Source organism: Dermacentor andersoni, chromosome 6 (genome assembly GCF_023375885.2).
Source record: "Dermacentor andersoni chromosome 6, qqDerAnde1_hic_scaffold, whole genome shotgun sequence".
Lineage (NCBI taxonomy): Eukaryota > Metazoa > Arthropoda > Arachnida > Ixodida > Ixodidae > Dermacentor > Dermacentor andersoni.
In genome coordinates, this window is record NC_092819.1 from 71,390,864 (window position 1) to 71,411,447 (window position 20,584).

General features: G+C 44.4%; 1 protein-coding gene across 1 annotated transcript; it reads left to right on the forward strand.

The window, feature by feature from the left end:
• The first annotated feature begins 335 nt into the window (after window positions 1-335).
• Window positions 336-10,487, forward strand: LOC126522954 (uncharacterized). The gene is made up of 4 exons (XM_055066625.1): window positions 336-1,025; window positions 6,324-6,626; window positions 9,937-10,266; window positions 10,440-10,487. Exons 1-4 carry the CDS (start codon window positions 336-338, stop codon window positions 10,485-10,487), a joined length of 1,371 nt encoding a protein of 456 aa, XP_054922600.1.
• Window positions 10,488-20,584: the final 10,097 nt, after the last annotated feature.

Sequence of the window (20,584 nt, forward strand, 5' to 3'; positions counted from 1 at the left end):
AGGCTAAGAACTAGCATTAGAGTTTCGATAAGGCATGCACACTAATAGGGCGCTATGCGCAACTTGTTTTCATGGAAGAAACATAGAAATAATGTCAAATAATATGAGAAAAGTAAAAAAGACATTAAGAAATCCTATTAGAAAAAATCGTCATAGCCTTTTATAATCCTATTATAAACTTGTTCAATTTTGCACAGAGATTCTGCGCCACCAGTATTGCGACAGTAAACCTGTACGATTACGCAAATACAGGAAATGGTAGCGGGTATGAGCCATCACGGAACAACAGAAGAAGACTTCCGCGCCACAAACACGCAGCATTGCACTGGACTGGCATGCACTACTTACAAAACCTGCCAACAAGGAGCCTGAAAATCCTCTTTATAGCCTATCCAACTTTCGTGTGCGTCCTTCTGTTCTTCGAGGTAAGATTCATCTTGGCTTATCTGAACTGGGTGCAACCTATCGGCCGCCTGTTCGACACGCCTGGCTGCGCAATGCCGCTGTACCCGTCCTTCCACCGAACCATTCGGCGTGCGAACGAGACCGACACCAGCCTCCAATGGCGCTGTCCAGGTCGCCGAGCCACTGTCATCTATCGCCGTGGCAGCGTCCTCTACATGAATATGACTCGCCTGGCCAGTTACTACGGTGTCACCAAAGCGACGAACTTTGTCTGTACCTTCCGAGAGGTGATGAGAAACGAGAGCTCTGGTGTCAGCCATGACTGGGGCTTGTCGTTGGGGCCTACGAGACCGCTTGTTTTCGGAAGGAGCTTGTCTGAAGAGTTCGTCGCCGTGACGTGCGCGGTGGGTAGACGGACGCTCTTCACCGACTACTTTCTACTTCCGCAGCGGAAGAGCCCAACGCTGAAGGAGCGCGTAATCCGAGGAGAACGCCCTATTAGTGTACTCGTTCTGGGAATTGACTCAACGTCGCGCATGAACTTCGACCGCCACATGAAACGAACGCGGCGACTCCTGACGGAAGAGCTGTTTGCGTTCGAGTTTCTCGGCTACAACAAGGTATGACGTGAATGAAAATTTCCGCCGAGGCTTGATAAAGTAGATGCAAAGAGAGAGAGAGAATAATGACTGTCCCTCTTTGCTATTCAAGTGATTAATGGTGGTCAAAGAAAGGCGTCAGGCTGTAGCCAACTCCTCAACGCGGGAATTGCCTTCACCCGATGAATTCAAGACTCATTGTGGAAACTTTAATTTCTTACTTGAATAATATTCTGCAAACTCATTGCTTGTATGAACACTCTTGATCACTTGATGTCACTATTCTTGTCCTGTTTATATTCATTTTTGGGCACCAAAGCTGTTTTCTTCCAAGATTACTGTAGCAAGGACGTACGTGCGCGTACTGATAAATGCAATGGTATAACTTCTCCCAGGCTTATTTGCGAGTCATAGAGTGGCCCGTAGAGCTCAGGAGCACTCCGTATGACTTGCATTTTTTTTCGCTCTAAGCTAAAAATTTGTCTCGTCACAGATGGCTGTCGGGATAAACGACGCGTTTCCATAAATGGCAAACTGTAAAACAAGCTAAATGCTTTCTCTTGGACTTCATCGTCTTATTAACTGAATATGACATAGAGTTCGCTCGCAAAAAAATTACGCTAGCCGAAAGCCTTTTGCAGAAGTACGAATGGGACAAGGGAGTCTACTTCAATATAGAACTTCGCTGAGCTATTGCAAATCATATAGTACACCCTCTGGTTCTACCGACTGTTTCAGCAGGAAGCGATTTTTGTGGCAGCGAGCGCTTCTGAACGTTTAGTTAAAGGTGGTCACGCTCAAGGTCTACAGAAGACATCCAGGCGAATTGGTTGAGAAAACGAGAAGAGACAGTGCTATAAAGATCGAAGACTATCGAATGGTTCACATCAGCCACTTCCTGCAAAAATAATAAGGCTGCAGCTAATTATTCGCTTTGGTTTACTCAAGTAAATTTCTCTTATTATCACTTTGGAGCTATGCTGGCTATTCAACAGAATCCTGTTTCAGAAGCTCCAAGTGTATTAGGGCGAATTTTGGTAAAGGTAGTGTTATTAGGCAAAAAAAAGGTATATTTTTAACCATGAATTGTAAACTTTATTTATGCAAGAAGCCTGCGACACTTGATCATGCGTTCACAGGCTGCTGAGACCCTATTTGGACTGGGACTTTATTCAAAGAACTATAAAAAAAACCATTTAAAAATATATACCCAAGATATGTGCCAATAAGGAGCACTGGAATTTCAGTATTTACTAGAAGAAACTTATTGAAACGTTCCGTTTTGTTTGGCCATTTCTCGAGCCTGTAAAATATGTCGAACACCAAGGTGGCTTCATGAAAGTCGTTGTAAACACCCGTATAACCAACAGATCTCCATTCAGAGTTCTCTTTGCATACGAGAAACTTACCAAGGTCAGCGAGAACTATCTATGTGGGAGGACGTTCGTCACAATTTCGTCACATTCAAGAAGTGCCTACATTTCTGGGGTTTTACGTGCTAAAACCACGATCCTAGGAGGAAGCATGCTCTGGTAGGCAACTAATGATAGATTTTTGCCAGTTGGCGTTCTATAACCGGCAGCCGGTGCACAATAGGCAAGTGTTTTCGCATTTCGCATCTATCGAGCTGCGGCCACGGTGGCCGGCAACTGAACTTGTGACCTCGTGCGTAGCTGGGCATGGCCATAGAAACTAATTAAGCCACCACGATGAGTCCATTCGAGAAGCACTTATTTTCAAGCAGAACCCATGAGTGGCGGCATGTGAGCGTTTTCATTGTGTTATTGTGCAAACAAGAAAACATTGAACCATAATTACCGCAGACGCCATCTCACAAACTATGCCGACGTTAAAGCGATTAGCAATGAAGCAACGTAACGACAAACCATATTGTGACCACCGAAATGTGCCGTGTATGAAGCGTACATGCACTCAGGCACTTCTCTAGCGCATCCCTTCGGACATGCTGCGCCATCAACCGGCGTGGCCATGAAATGACTCGTGTCTCGAGTCTGAATATAATCAGGCAAGGTTGTTTGAATATATATGAGGCGGGTCCAATCCTGCCCTGGAGAGAAGAAATTTTAAAGATGCTTCTTGCTCTTGAAGAGCTCCACACAGTGAGGGGCACATAACTAGTCGCACATGCCCAGTGGCCAAAGTTCGAATAAGAGGTTCGCTGAAGTGCTTCGCTTGCGCAGTGTCTCTAGTTGGCGTCAAGTAGGTTGAGTGAAGAGCAGCATTTTAGGGGTGTCCGAATAGTGATTTTTGAGATCGAATCGAACACGAATCGAGTAGTGCCAGAAGCAAATCGAATATTGAATACTTTTGGAGCAGTTTTCCAATAATGAACAGCCATTATATCAATTATTATAAAATGATGTTGCCATTATAGTATTCTTAATGTTAGTAAGTTTCTGTCATTAAATAGTACGTTAAGCTTTAATTAAAGCACAAGCGGAGCATTACAAGCACGCAAATAGTTTTTTAGCATGCACCGAGCTCATATGAAAGTGGGAATGATTGCTGTACAGCCTGTATAGTATAGCTACCTGAGCGACGTAGGCTGCTCCTTTCCGCAAGTTCTCATGTTGTATATTTGTACTATGCCCACGGGGGTAAAAATTTACAGTGCTCTCGCTCCAATTTTACGTTTATTTGGTTGCAGTTGACATGTTAATTTATTCATAACGTATTAGAAAACTATTCGCCTTTACCAATAGCGACGCCTTCATTCGAAGACCGAATTAACTAGGGCAATATTCGATTCGTTATTCGAAATGTTCGAATATTCGCAAGCCCCTACAACACTTACACAATGACGGAAGCTGGCGTCGAAGAGGTTAATTGAGGAGCGATACATAGCTAGTTTTGTCTACTCAGTAACCCGTGCTGTTTAAACGGTTGGTTTCGAGCACGGTTTTCTGAGAACAGCACCCCGAGGCTCTACTGATGAGACCATGGAATACCCAGTGACCCAAGTTGGCCGAAAGAAAATGGAGAAAGACGTAAAATAACATTAGTGGCTTCTCAATTCTTTAGAGATGATGGCGATTTCAAAGCTCTTTGGAGCGTATTGTTATGATTAGTGTGACCTTGGTTGCATGTTTTTTGTAATGACTAAAAGTCAAAGGCACTTAGGTATTGCTACTGGATGTATGCAAAATCATTGAGACCCGATGACGGCTAAGTTTACGAAACGTAATGGTACTGTTTTCCCGTTGCCTGGTATCATAGCTATTTCGCTTACTTGTGTGGGCGAACAAACGAGCCGGGCGGAACAACTGGCTGAGAGGTTGAAGTCGAAGGTTCGTCCATCGGTGCACATGACAGAGCTCACCGAAATCAACCTACCGACTGGCAGCGGCGCGACTCGCGGTGCTATATATAGACCGGCCACTAGCGTGGTCTGTCTCTGTGACGACGTGACTTTTTGTACCACCTCCGTTGAAGGTTCGCCCATCGTAGCGCACGACAGGACTAACCGCAACCACCACACCGACTGGCTGTAGGTTGACTGGCAGCGGGCCAGTGCCGTCAGGGCCTTCGCAGAGGGAGGGGTAGTGTGGGGCAGCTGGCATGATGAGCGGCATCGGAGCCAGCTCTGAAAGAAGAGGACAACGAACGTACGAGCAGTGGCACAAGCATGTTTTTGGGACCACGTGACTTTTCGTACGATTTCCGGCCGCGCCACCGGAATTTCCGATTCATGCGCCATATAATGCTTTCGCAATAATACGAAAGGCGGCGCATGCCCTTTGAGACATACCCAATGACGCAAGTTGGCATCAAAGAGGCTCATAGAGGAGTGTCACAGTGGCACATATCGAGTGACCAAAGTTGGCGTTAGAAAGGGTCATTAGAGAAGTTTAGCTTGTCCGGTATTCGGGTAAACGCAGGCGTTGGGGCGTAGGCGTAAACTTGAGCGGCCTGCATGGTGCACCCAGATGGTGACGCGCAGCTCGAACAAACAAAAACAGCTAATATTGCCTTAGTCAAATGTATTCTACTTCGCTGCTGGCGTAAATTTTCTGTGCTGGCGTAATCGTGTTGCTTCCGAAAATTTACACCCTGAGCAAAGTAAAATACACTTGGTTACTGCATTATTAGCTGCTTTTCTCTGTTTGAGCTCTGCGCCACCAGGTGGCTGCACCATGCTGAACGCTCCCGTTTACGGCTCCGCCCTTTCCCCTGACGTCCGCCTGCGTTTACCCGAATACCGGACAAGCTAAACCTCTCTATTGAAGAAGGGCACATACCAAGTGACACATGCGCAGTGATCTAAGTTGGTTACACGGTTGGTTTTGATCCTTCTTCTCTGGCGCAACAGCACCGCTGTTCTCTAACCATTATAGCACAGACTATCTTGTTACCAAAGTTGGCGGGCACAGGGTGCAAAGATAAAGGCACCGGGAAGTGCGTCAAAATGATAAGAATGCTAATCGCTTTAAAAAACGATCGCGGCCAAGTGAATTTTGCAGTGGGCTTCTGTGGTTGAAGAAAGACATTGGATCGCATCGTCGGTCGTCAGCCGTTTTTTTTTTCGATTGAAGAGGCCGGAAACGGACCCAGAGAGAAACCCACCGCAACGTGTACTCTGGAAATAGGCAAAAATTGCTTCGGAATCAAAAGTAAATTTTATGTCCGATAGTGCATTCAAACGCGGGTCTCTCTACACAGAGGCCTGATGCTTACAGGTGAGTTGTCCACGCATACTGCTCTCGTGTCAATGCCGTTTAGCGCTTTGAGACCTTTGGCGCACACGTCACGGGACATGACGGTAATTTCCTTAAAAATCTAAAACACTGGCGCGTACACCACACATGCGATAGTGCATTTGGGGAATAATTTTCAACCATTTTCATTCTCTTTCGCGTCCGTCATGTCGCATACCAACAAGTTACTCAAACAAGGGAGAGCGCGCCACTTTCCCAAGTATTGTATTATCTTCGGGATCGGTGCACGTAGCGATTAATTGGATTCTTTCGCTTCTACGCTCGAATAAACATTTGTTACACCGTCGTAGTACCCCGTCATGCCATGTTTGTGGCCTGGTTTCTAATGAAATACACACGTTCGCATCAAACTTACGCACAAAAATGTTTGTACATCTATTAACACTTTGCAGAACTCCAAGCAATGCTGAATAGACAGCAACCAACAAATGGTTTCGTGTAACATTGATTTTCAAAGTGCATGTGATCTAAATATTTTTTTCTTCTAGCGTGTTCACCATCTCTCTGTGCCTTATATTGAGACTTGTAATACGTGCGCCGGCGGCGTAAACATTCGTATTCACAAGCCTTCTGCTGGTCGTAGGTGGGCGAGAGTTCTTTCGGCAACCAGATTCCTCTGCTCACGGGGCTGGCGGGCGACGATGTGGAGAGGCTCTTTCGCAACCACCCTTTTGACGATCTGCCACATCTGTGGAGCGTCTACAACGAGCGCGGGTACAATACGCTATTTCTGGAAGAAATGCCAGACTACGGATTGTTCGTTTACCCCGACCTTCGGGGATTCAGAAATCCGCCTACCGACTACTACCTTCTTCCCGCCGTGTATGCCATGGGAGTTCAAAGAGGACTCGATGACTACTGCGCCGGCTCGCGTCTTAAGACTCAGGTAAGTGAGCAGTGGCGTTCACACTTGTGATAGTCAAGATGGCGAAGCGCCGCCTGTGAAAGTGACTAAAACAGTTTCGCGACCAAGCAGTGCCCAGTAAACAGAGGAGCACCTAAAGGAATGCCGACACCTACTTGCGTTGTTGTCGACGATGTGTGTCACACTTATCACACGTAAAAAAAGATGACGCACGCCAACTAAGGAAGTTCGCGAACCTTTTATAAGAATTTTTTTTACAGATGATGGGCTGAGAATAACGTACCTGCTGTAACCAACGTTATGGCACAGAGGATAATTTGCTCATGACGTGCATAAACTTGGTTATAGGTATTATGAAAGGGCTCTGGAAAGTATAAGAAAAACCACTATTGCGTACATTCTTTGTGGCTGTGCTCTCGCACGGCTGCCGCAGTGGTCGCACGAACGGAGCGAGCAAATTTAGTGTATTTTCATGCATAATTCACTTGCTGCGTAATCAAGCCGAATCTTACTCCTAAAAGTAAGTATCATAAAAAGCTTATTGGGGGGCTATGTCACATTGTAGTATACTTTAGGCATTGTTGGGTTTAGATGTTCAATTAGGTCAAAAAGTGTTTTGTCAGCACTACTTTTAGTACAGGTGCTAGAAACGGTAGTCGTTGGCGATTCTGAAATTGAAATTTGAGAGATAAGTCCGTAGGCTATTCGTGCATGTGTCGTCGTGCATAACAAAAAAGTCAATAGTCCTAGCCTAGATTTCTCTACCTACTGTACCATTCACGTTGCCCATACAATCGAAATAGACATGGCGGTTTCGGAGTAGTATCGGTTGAAACGTTTTTCATGTCGCGAGTGCGTCCTACGCGAGATTTACGGTAAGGTAAAAGCGAGAATTACTTCTAGCCAATCACCTGAAAAAATTTGCATGCAGTGACAACGTTTTGTTCGAAAATGCTCCGCCACCATGCTTCCATGCGCCGTGCCATCATGCGCCACTATGCCAGGAGTGCAATGAATAAAATCCACAGTGTTCAAGCCGTAGTGGTGCATACGTTACATTTGGTGGTAAGTGGTAGAATTGGACATGATAGATGAACTGAAGGATGAATAGCTGAAGGCCCTGGAGGAGAAAATGGAAGAATTTGACTGACCGCAACAAACTAGATTCCAAGAGGTGCTTTGTGACTTTACGGCAAGGAAGGCACGGTACCGCGCTGTGGTTGACCTAAGTCAGAGAGCAGAGCCTATGGAGCAAATCATTTCTATATTGCGCAGGAACGCTCAAGAAAAAAAAAAAGAAAACGGTTGGGATACAAAAGCGACCGAGGAACAAGGTAGCGGGGTTGTCCCCAAGGAGATGCAAAGCGTCTTGTAGCCAGTGGCTGTCGCTTAAGACAACTGCTGTGGAATTTCTTTCAGTAAGCAGCATTAGTGCAGACGTCAACGCTGCCGTAAAACAACGCAAGGACAAAAAAAAATGGAAAGACCGGGAAAGAGAAAGCAACAACGGACTTCCCACTAAAACATTGCCTGGCGTGGATGAAAGGCAAGTACAAAGGGCATATCAAATACGACGGCCCGGTCCTAAATCGTCGTAGGTGGCCTTAATGTGTACCGGCCTACCGCGACGGAATCTCACGCCAACTTTTCTCCAGGAACTGGCGTCGTCCGAGAAACCTTCTCCTTTTGTGACATCGATGATAACAGCCTCAGTGGCTACCGGAAGTTAATGCTTCTGCCAGGCCGGCGCTCTCTCAAATCTAACACGCAGCACACACATGCAGGTAAAGACTTGAGAGTAGTCAACAGAATGAGAAGCTTTATGAGCAGAGGCCAAACATGGCGTGATAATCACATTTACTCTTCTGGTTTCGGGCCGCAGTTGATGAAACATGCTGGAGGAATAATTAATCCTATACACTGTTTACCTTCCAGAGACGAGCTCAGTCATCAGCCAATGAGGCTCGGCACCGTAAGGAGGTCTTCCGCCAGATCACTGACGAGAGGACGAGGATGTGTCTAAGGTTCGCGACTCTAGACAGCCTGTCGACGATAACATGTGGCTAGTTGCTGGAAAACACAGGCTGCAGCGCAACCACACATGGAGGTCAGAGGAAAGCATTTCTTAGAACTGACTCATTCTGTACGAAAAGGTTCTCAAGAGACAAACACCCAAGGAAGACATCATTACTGAAGCAAGTCGTCGAGCCGAACAATCGTCACAAAAGCAAGAGCAGGCTGAAGCGCGCGAGTGAAGTGGGCGACAGTTTCAGCAAGCCTTCACCCACGCTCATTGCTGATTTGGACAATTAATCCTTGGAGTGGGGTACTGTTCGTGGGGAGGATAATGAAGACAAAGTTATAGAAGGTGAAAGATGGCGAGCAATGCGGTAAATAAAGTGTACGGAGTTTAGGTCGGTGTGGGTGTCTCCGTTGCAATATAGAATATCATAGCGTAAGTAGTGACTGACTCATAAAGTAACTAGGAAACTGAACAATAGTACTTGTAAAATGTTCGTAGCTTGATAGTGTACGCAGAAAAGTGACTGACTCACAAATGAACTAGGAAACTGAACAATAGTACTTGTAAAATGTTCGTAGCTTGATAGTGTACGCAGAAAAGTTGAAGGCGCACAAATTGAACGAGCTGTGATAGCCCGCATATTCACTACGAATATGTCATGGCGTCGGCAACATCCCTGAATTGCGTTCCCTATGTCCTCCAAGTTGCCGCAAGTATAGAAGACATTGGTAAAACTGACCAACAATGTCATACAATGCAATGCATACAAAAATCTAAAAATATGCACTTCACAGACACTACTCTATCCGCACATACCTGTATTTATCTCTGGCGAAGCTGCACTGACTATGTGGGGATTTTAAGGAGGTGCTCATGCACCTGCTTAAAGCGATGAAGAAAATATCCACGCTGTATGATCTTACATGTCCTGCTGAGAAGCTGGTCACCAGAAGAGAAGGCTTGGCAAGCCAGTAAAATAGGAACCGCATCTCAAGAAGCTCCAGATATATTTAGGTGAGCAAGAAAGCTTAACATGTTGAACTATGCACCTTTTGTCTTGGTCACTACTATACCGCCGGCAGCTACAGGGCGTCTAAACATAAATTATTCCTGTGATGGCCAGTTTAGCTCGTTCTAGAATTAACTTCAATACCGGCACGTTGTTAGATTGCAAGGACGGCCGACAGACGGGTACAAAAATTTTCATAGATAGGCCAAAAGGCGACGTGGTCTAGATAACCACACGAATGGTGCATTTGTAACTTTAAAGCTAACGTAATTTTAACGTTGCGAAGTGAGCTTTCGCAGGTTTTCCTCGAATACGTCGGCGATGTACTCCAGCTCAACGCCCTCGACGACCATCCGCTGTTAGCGTACGTGTGGCTCTCGGATGTCCCCCACAGCAATGAACACGCCTTGCTGGTATTAGACAAACCAGTGCACGCACTGCTGCGAGACATGCACAAGCGTGGTGCCTTCGACGACACAGCGGTTCTTCTCATCAGTGACCATGGAGCCCGCTTCGGCTCGTCCCGGGCTTCCCAGATTGGCCGGCACGAGGACAAGACCCCGTTCGGGTTTATGGTGTTACCGCAAAGGTTTCTGCGGAGGCATCCCACAGTAGCAGCAAACCTCGAGGTTGGTGGCGCGTATTTAATGCGGTTAGCATTCGGAGGATGCTTTACGAGCTTTCTTTGGTGTCTATTTTAAATTATTAGCACTTTTGGAACACTTCATGCACTTGCTGCTGTGTGTATTTCCCGCAATATGACTGAGTCTCTGAACGCTTTTCCGCCAACGTGGGTGCACAGGTGTCAGACCATGGTTTAATGGGCATAGCATTGGGCTGCTGCGGTTAGGGAACCCGCTTCTAAACCAGCCGTCGGACCGACTTAGGTCAGTGGGTATGGTACAATCGGCATGCGTCACTCTTCAATGAAGCTGTTTGATGTGAACTTGTCACTGTGCATACGTCCCCGCCGCTCACTTCACTCGCTGAGTGCGCAATGGTAAGGGCCAATATTGCGCCCCCAAATTAGAAATACTGCAGTAAACACAAATTTTAAAGGTATTTCATTATAGTTTACGACACTTACGAATAAATCCTTTTAGTGAGGCTACATATTTTAACTCTTTGTTCTTGAAATATAATTATTTTAAGCATTCGTTTCTGCGAAATGAGCAAGGTGTGATAAAAATCCGCTTGAATTAAGATGTCAAGGCGTTTGTTCGCTTTCTATAAGTACATTTGACGCGAAAGAGTCGTGTGTATCTTCGTACCTGAAGCACTTCTAAACGTTGCGGGGAGCCCGCAATCGTAGACGCAATAGGAGTTCCTAAACGTTTCACGTTTTGATCTGTTCTGCGGCAATACGTCCTAAATGACGCTTGAATGGAAAGTAATGTGTTTAAACTATGTTATTAAGAGACGATATTTTTAGGCAACTAAATTTGGCTATACCAATGGCAAGTGGCATATGCTTTACAGGTCTCACCTGCCTCCTTTGACATTGCAATATAACCCGCACCAAGACTCACAGGGGGCTAACGCGAACTACCATTCTACCTAACACAATGAAATCGGAGCTGCCGAAATTCATGTCTTACTTGACGTCGTGCAAATAAGCAAGCGGAGATTCCTTGCCAAACGTTTTCTGACGAAACGCTTAAACAGAGAGCAACATGATCCGTACACGTAACAGCAGTGGGGTGGAATCCCTATTGTAAAGTGCATGTGTAAATTCGACTACATGAGCCTGTGTCGATACCACCAAGTTTATTCTCGTTCACAAGTTGGAGCTAATATGGAAAGACTGCTGCGCAATCTCCACCATGCCAGTGGCTGTATGCCCTTAGTGTACATGGCTTTCAATATGGTACATAAAACGCCGACAAGCTGCCTAAGTCTCCGTTTCGAATTTTATTTTTCTTATTTGCAAAATACTGCAGGCCCAAGCCAGGAGTTTGTAAAATACAAAAAAAAAAAAGAGGTCATAGAAATATTCAGGAGAAAACAAACAAAACGCTCACATCTTTCCTGCGAAATTAATATATAAAAATGTGTCAGAAGAATTGAGTGAGTGCTGTTTAACATTAATGATGGTAGCGCGTACTATTACTCAATAGTACGGAGTAAGAAGAGGAAACTTGAAAGCGGTAGTTATTGTTTGATAAGGAGTTAAAGAATCAGAGTTCTGATGTCTCGTTAGTCTTTCCGTTAGTGAACGCGCGTATAGAGCAGGATGGCCCAAAAGTCTTGGCATTTTTTGTGAAGAAAAAGATACTCAAGCCTTAGAATTGTCTGCCGTAGTTGTAATGTCTGCATACGATGATTGTGCATGATACGAGATCGTGAGTAGTCTTTCGATTACATAGAAAAAAAAATATATAAACCTCACTGCTTCCCGCTGAATCATTTTTCGTGCAGTAATACCTTGTTTATTATGCGGATCCCGGACGGTGCGTGCGTATAGCATTTTCGGCGGAAGGAGAAATGGGTATGCACGAAGTTTAGTTAGCGGGGGCGCTCGTTTTAGTCTATGTCGCAGAATACAGAGCTTGCGAAATGAGGCAGCATATACATTAGATATACGAGAATCTGAGGTTAGTTATTGTCAACCACAAATATTAATTTTCATTTATTTCAACGAAAGGGTGAGTAGGAAGACTATAGAAAAACATCGACCTATGTCTTTTCTTGGATATCTGCATGTATGCTGCTCTTCATTCACTTTCATGTGCTGTTGGCTGTACACTTTTCACATAAGTGTTAGGAACCCTAGTATTCAAATGTTCACGACCCTTCCGGCGAACAATCTCATGAAACAAAATGCAGCCTTCTGTAAATAAACTAATTTGCACTGATTCTATAATAGCGTTAACAATATCATTGTTAAAACAAAAATTAGAGTGGTCCCCGAGCGCTACATTGTGGTACTCCGGAATATCCAAAAGAAAATATATAGAGAATTGTATCTATGAGGACTATCATCGAGCTGCCTAAATATCAACAAGACACGTTGCAGGGAACATTAATTTATTATAATTTACAACTTAACAGAACGTCTGTGTTTTTGTGCGCCATGCCTTCACCCCTCTTTCTGCAGTCTTTTCAGTGTCGCTAAACAGGCGCATGAAATACGCAAGTGCGAATTTGTTCAAATTTCTTAGCGTGGCAAATTTGGCTGCTTTAAAAAAAATGAACGTGCGTCCACGCATTTCATTTAAGCAAGAAGCGATTCTTCTAGCGTTGCTGTTGCTTAACTTGCTAATAGACATCACGTGGTCATCGACCTTGCCACTTTAGTTATCCCGAATTTTCTTTCCCGATTTACTTTCTGACGCAATTTTACACATGCATATGCTACTCTGTGCTATGTTGTGTTGAAAAATCCGTTTTGCTGGTGTAAGAACGCTATAACAGTCACTTATTACAATGCGCACTGACGGGATTCGAGAATTTTCGGTGCCTATGAAGTATCGAAACATTCAACTCGTGCCGGCGCATATGAAAAATGTGCGCCCGTTTAAGAAGACGGCAATTAGCCTTGAAGCTTTAACAACGAATCTGTTAGCCCCTACTAGGTCAGGATTTTTCGTGACGTGCTCACCCAAAAGAGGGCAGCTGGAAAAGGGGTTTGTGTCTGGGTCCACATAACATAATTAGGTTTTCTCATTTATTCAAATTACAATCCCATGGTATCATGTCCGCATGTTGTACGTAAGTCTTACTTTTTACAAATTTCTCTATGCATTTTACTTTGAGAAAAACAATTATTTCAATAACGTACTTGCATTAGGCGGAGGGTCTGCAAGGATGAGGATGTATCCTGTGCTAACGATGCCGGCGCAAAGCCGCCACCCAGGTAGACATCAAACTGCAGCAGGAAAAGGGCTTCGTCTTTGGGCTTCCAAGTAACAGATTTTTTTTTCTGGTATATTCCAGTAACAATCTGATGCTATCGTGTCTTTAGCTTGTGTGCAAGTTGTATCTAATGCATTTTCTGACGCAATTTTACTTTTAAATATTATTTAGTTCAATAAGGCACTTGCACTTGATGAACGGCCTAGAAGAATGAGCACTTATGCTGCATTTACGCACACAAGCATAGAGAAAGAAATTCAACTAGAGCCGACACTGCCATAGAGCCCAGCGGCCGAAATGAATAGCACACCAACTGGATGGGATTAACACTTCGCGGTTTAGATTTCGGGTGGGCTCGTTTTGAGCGCCAGCTGGTACACGCCACGCCGGCTCCGCTGATCGGCGCGGCATTAATGTTTTTCGCTCCTACTGCTTAACGTGCGTCCTTGGCGCGTAATCGTTTTATTATTTAGTAAAAATGATTGCAAACGATCTTGATGAGCCTCCGCCGAATCTGTGCCATGTGCAATTTCATAAAGTAAACGCAAGACGCCTTCTAAAATGATCACATGTTTATATTGCTCTTTATAAATGCTCGTTCCGGGCTTTTTGTGCGTTCATCCAAAGTTGTGGCACCAGGTAAGCAGCAGTAGTTGTCATAAGAAACTCCACCGGACGCCATAAGCTGAAAAACAGTAAGTTACAAGCATGTATCATTGCGGTATATAGACCTAACAGAAATACTGCGCGTAGAGGCGAAACGTGCGTAAGAGATGAATTGGCGGCGTTACAAATAAATTGACTTTTAGATACATTTCGCAGCAAATAGACTCCTCTCAAACAATGCCATAAAATATGAAGAAAACATCTGATTTAGAAGCATTCTTACCTTCCCGGAGATTATTTCCTGCACCTTAAAAGCACAAATACACAGGTGACTGCGCGTTTCCAAAACAACTTGGCCTCAGTCGACGCGATGGTACGCCAAGTACAAAGAGGTGGCCACAACACAGGCTCTCAGCCAAGCCATGTTACACGCTCGTAGGATGCCTTATGCTCGCACTCAAGACAAATTCGTGGGTGCAAAGCCTGCTTTCAGTAGCTCAGAAGACAGAAGTGTCAAGTTCTTGGTTTTTGAGTTCCTTGACGTTATCTTTTGCGCGTCCTGCCGGCGCCAGCAACGCACTCCCGTGTTATCACTCTTGGCAATCGCTCGTCGCGTTTTCTACAAGCGTGAGTACCGAAACAAGGCATATGTTGGTGTCAGGGCCATAAAAAGCGTCACAAACTTGACCCACTAAAATTGAGTACATGCAAAATTAACTCTCACCACGGCCGGCTTGCTTTTTTGCTAACCGCTTCATAACACCAGGCGTGGCGAGCATGCCTCGAAAGTATTCGAAAAAGTTACGAAACTAGTTACAACAATTTTGGGGGTGAGAGAATGCGTCACGAACTGGCCCAGTAAGATTCAGTACATGTGAAACTGCGGCACGCAGCCCAGCTGCTTTTCGCTAACTGCGTCACAAAGCTGGGTGCGACCAGATTACCCAAAAACTACCGAAGTAAGTTATGATAATGTTGGGGTTCATAGAAAGCGTCGCAGACACCTCCCAGTACGAGTCATTAACTCAAATTAGTTGCGCCAGAACGGCCGAGCTGTTTTTCACTGAGTGCGTCACTAGTCTCGGTTTTGTGCCGTAAGCCTAAATTTGCTTGAAATGCGTCGCAGACTGTCAAATAAAATTTCTCACCTTGCCGTACTCCAATATAGTGCACTGGTGCCGTGTCGAAATGCTAGAAGGAACGCAAGAAAACGCCGGGGGCCGAACAAACAGGCTACATCCAAAGGAGACGGGTCGCCCAACATGCCAACTTCACATGCGCAGCCGACTTCTTTCACTTCGGTGGCACGTCTGGCCCATGACGCATCATATGGCGCATCTGCTGAGCCACTAGCTTGTTTCTACATAGCACAAGAAAATAGGTCGCGAAGTATAAGTTCATTTACACGCAAAACTTTTGAGTTTCAGCGGGAAATAATAAAAAAAATAAAGTAAAAGGTTCTGTCTAAGTTCATTCCGCATTCTTTTTTTTTCGATGCTCGCGTCAACTGACGGATAGGATTAAGACTAGGCGTGACGTGTTTCCTGTTACTAGTTTTTGCCGAGTGTTTCAATTGTTCAATTTATTTCTCTATGACACATGCGCGGAAATGGCCGCACACCCTGCTAAATGCTATGTTCGTTTGTACGCGTAACGTTTGGGAGCACTGAAACTACGGCGGGCAAGCGGGCATAACAGGTGGTATTTTTTTTATTTCGTGGGCATCGTCAGTAAGCGAAAAGAAAAGCCCCAATACTTAATAGATAAAAAGTTAGAAGCTGTTTATTCAGACCTTCCGGAAACTGCTCTACAAATTTATGATTAGACTTTGTTGCCTAACTTCGTTGCTTCAGAAGCTGGTCAATTAATTTCGCCTGATTATGCAATTAAGACTACAAAAAAGTGGCAGTTTCGTCGAAAAAAGCGAAGTATCGATTGCGATAGCAAATTATATACAGACGTGTACTTTTATAGTAATCTTATCGGCCCTATCAAATTATTAACATTCGCTTGCTGTCTAAATTTAAAAAAAGCATGATGTCAGCGCGCATAGCAAACATGAACAGATTACGCTCGCTTACAAATCGCTGGCCGGAGGAAACGCCGTGGCAGCAGCCAGCGATCTTTGTGCTATCTTTGTACGTGCTACACAGCACGCACAAAGCTACGAGCCGCCGGTGCACCTAGACTTTGCCCCCTAAGCCGATCGCTCAGAAGATACGGCCGCGCGACCGCGTGTAGCCGCCAAATGCGCAGTTGCAGCCGGAGTAGAAGGCCGCCCCTCCTCCCTTCCCCCCTCCAGAAGCGCGACGCAAGACGGCGCGCTTCTTCTCTGCTTTCATCTTTTTCGCGCAGGCGAGATTGAGTCGTGATCGGCGGCTCCCCTCGCACGCTTTCACTCGCACGTACAGCGTAATACCCCTGTCACACGGAAAGATGTAATGTCATTCGAATTGAATGGCATTCGCATATAATCCCACTAATCGGGATTTACACGGGAAGATTTAATGTCATTCGGATGGAATGACATTTGCCATCGAATGAGTTAGGGGAACTCGTTCGCATTCCATTTCGAGCCGAATGTATACTCTTGACCCCAGATGGACAACAGCGACGCGCAACGCGAGAAAATTCTGCGTGCGGCAAAGTCAGAAGATATTTTTTAGACTTTAAAAAGGAATAATTATTTATGCCGTGATGATATTTTCAGCACAGGCTGTGCTAAAGCGCTATTGCTCTTTGCATCAGGAGTCTGTTGCGGCGGTCTGCCTTATGGGCTGTGTTGATCGAAGTGCTTTTAGTTGTGAGTAGTTGCCGTCAAAATGTTTCCGTCCGTTTTAAAAGTACTCGCGAAAGTTCTTAAACGCCTTTAATAGGCACGAAATTTCTTTGAATTTCCCAAATATTCTTCCAGATCGTCAGTGCTGTCATTTATGAATGCCATTATATTTTACTGTGTAGCATCGCAAGAGACCGAATGGCATTCGATGCATCGAATGTCATTCGATTCGAATGACATTAAATCTTTCCGTGTGACAGGGATATAAGGCGAGCAGCGATGGTGTTATCGTCCTTCGCCTTTATACGGAGCCTCGCGACGACGGTGACAACGGCGCCACCGCCGGAGGTAGAAATGCGCTTGGAGTGTCCATGTAATTGCTATAACAATAAAATTAGTGTGAACCACTCCATACAACAGTCAGCAACATGCATTTCCTCGCGTCGTCTTAGAGTGTATCGGCAAATTTTTAAACTCTGTCTAAAGTTAACTGGACAGTCCTACACAGTGGAGGTCTTCTCGATCAAGTACAGGCCGTCCAGAAGGCCCATGATACGGCGGTAAGGTTAAACCTTACTGTCCCGACTTGGGAGCCGCCTGCGTCAACCTAAGGGTTGATCTTCAGGACATTAAATAAAGTTCATCATACCATACCATACTACATATATGTCCAGCCTCCGAAAAGTGCATGAAGTGCCCAAGCAATGCTCAGGCATTAATAAATATAGAGGGCTCATCACAATCTTCCTTTGGCACCAGGTGAACCAGCGGCGCCTCGTGACAGCGTACGACCTGCACGCCACCCTCCTGGCGCTGTCTCGATACCCTCGCGGTGCCTTCGAGCCTTCCCTTTCCACGCAGAGGGGCATCAGCTTGTTCGGTCGCGTACCTCCCGAAAGGAGCTGCGGGGACGCCTTTGTGAGTGCACAGTTTTGCGAGTGCCAGGGAACTCACGTCGACCTCGGCGAGCGGTCAGCGCTGGTGCAGTCGTTCGCCGGCTTCGTCGTAGAACTCCTGAACACACGAAACGAGGCCAACTTTCCTGGCTTGTGCATCAAGTGAGTTTTCATGAGTAACATATGGCATATTGTGCACTGTGAGGAGTTCTGCGCTTTATGCTCTGGTCAATACTCCGAAGTGTTATAGGATGAATGCGCATGCCATCCCGATGATGTACAACGGATAAATACCGCAAATTGTTATGCGGAACCTGGCACTTGAAACACCGTTGTTTAGCTTGCTTCATTACTGTTTTTGTTATTTTTTGTTATTTTTGCTACACTGCCCACCAATGCTTGACTAGTAAACTGATAAATACTAAAGTATGCGTAGAGTTTAAGCTGTTTGGTTGAGATAGTCATTCAAGATGAATAGTTCGGTCGCGGAAGGCGAGCCTCCTGTCTTTTTCCGTACATAGCGCTTAGCCTGCTCATATATCCCAAATTACATACTTTAATTATTCAAGTATAATAGGCAACACCGTACATAAACGGTAATTGCTAATAATTACGTACTTTTGTTTTGGAAGGGCATGCGTGTACCTATACTTCTCACCACTATTTTGGTTTAAAGTTGGAATCGCATTGCAACTTTCGGCGAATAACTCACACACACAAATCTCCGTGGAACAGCGAATTTTGAGGTTCGTAAACCGAGACTAGGCTAATGCATATATGTAAGCTGGTACTAAGATTGACAGGGATTAGCAAGCTGAACAGGTTCAGAATTCTAGCGTAAAGTGGGGTTAAAGATATTTTTACATCTAATTATCCTCCAATTTGTGTTCTTCACCTATTTTCAAAAGATGTTGAAAACTTGTTATTGCAGAGAGCAGCAAGAGTTTTTGATAAACACTCTTTCGTAACTATTCCCACTTCAGAATGCGTAACAGAAATCAACCGGGTCTACTTTGCTACAACGAAACGAAACTATTTTACATAATACTGATAGAGAAACGTAACATTTGCTATATACTTATAAATTTTACGAAGGCACGGTTGTCTATCGGGCCCGCGATGCAGCCGAGATGCTAGGCATTTCGGTCCCGACGTGGGAGCGTGGGAGCGGCCCGCTTCGGGCTGGGAAACTAGTACCACCTGAAGGACCTCAATTAAGTTTCTCATACCAAACAATACCATACCATACCATACCATACCATACCATACCATACCATACCATACCATACAATACAATACCATACCATACGGTAGCACACCATACCATTCAATGTTTGGAATCACGAAAAATTGAAAAAGTGTGGTATACGTGGCTCTTCTGTTGATGTTTTTCGCTCGTGCTTAAGTCAATTCTAAACAACTAGTGGCTATTGAGCGTAATATATTGTCTTTTTGATCAATTAAATGCGGCCTCCCCCAAGGTAGCATTCTCGACGCTTTTGCTTTTAATGCCTATATTATTGATGTAATTATTACTTGTACCGATCCACCACTTCCTGTCTAAGCCGACAATGCGAGCATATTTTCGAGCAGCTACACCCCCGAGAAGCGTATATAGACAGAGAGAACGCTAATCTTAAATTAGAGTGACTGGTTAATGGCAAACGGAGTTAATATAAACATCATGAAACCAAAGCTATTGCCCTTCGATATGTACTTGTGATCGCACTCCTAGAAATCACCTTGCTCTTACCACTAACCAGATTGCTATAACAGAAAGCTTTAAATTACGCGGAGTCGTTTTTTATGTCTTATTGAGATGGAGCAGTCTTGAAGCACATACAGAAAAAAAAATATTCAGTCAATTAGTTCTTTTTCTAGGCGTCGATTCGATTTCCGCATGCTACTAAAACTAACAATCCATCATTTTTGTTTCAACCGCATGGTAATTACTGTCATTCGGCCTGGGGGAGGACATCAAGGGGACCAATTTTAGCAGACTGCTGGTAGTGCAAAATAAATCCTAGAGGTGCATTGCCGGCATGAGCAATACATCACACACTGGATATTTTTTTCCTCCCTATAAGATTATTCGCATTACCACTACGTAGGAATATTGGCTACTGTGTTACATTCAATATTTTTCCCCTGCAGTGACTGAGTTTCTTAAATTTCTTGCCGTGATCAGAATAAAGGAAAAGTTGTTTGTTCTACATGCACTGAAGAGTGCACTGGAGTTGCTCGAACCAGAAATAATGATCGCTATCAAACTTTACAATTCCTGCTACCACCAAACCTAAATACATGCAAAACGAATGAATGTAATGTATTTACACGTTGATATCAAGAATGTCGGCGATATTTTGGAATGTACATTCTATTGGGATTTCTGTTTTGTTTCAGTTAGTCATAAAGGACTTCCGGAATATTTCATTTTTCGCGACGTGTAGTTAAAAATTATGAATATTGTGACACTGTGTTCAGATGTTAGAACATTTTATTGCCGTATATATATAGATGTTCATTCTTTGAACTGCTATTTGGTTTAGAGTAATTTTTTGTATATTAGTATGTTTTTGTTAGATTGATGAGGGCGTTTCATTTTTGCTCAGTCATGTGTTTACTTATGTTTGGCCTCAAGCACACTATCGTAGCTTTTAATGGGCGCTACTTTTGTCAATTTGCTGTATAAAAAATAAAAGCGGTTTATATATTTTTAAAGTACGAAAAAGGAAGACAGATATCTGAGATTACAAATGGATTTACTCCAAAATAAAATCTATACAGATTTTATGTTCCCTCTATTATAAT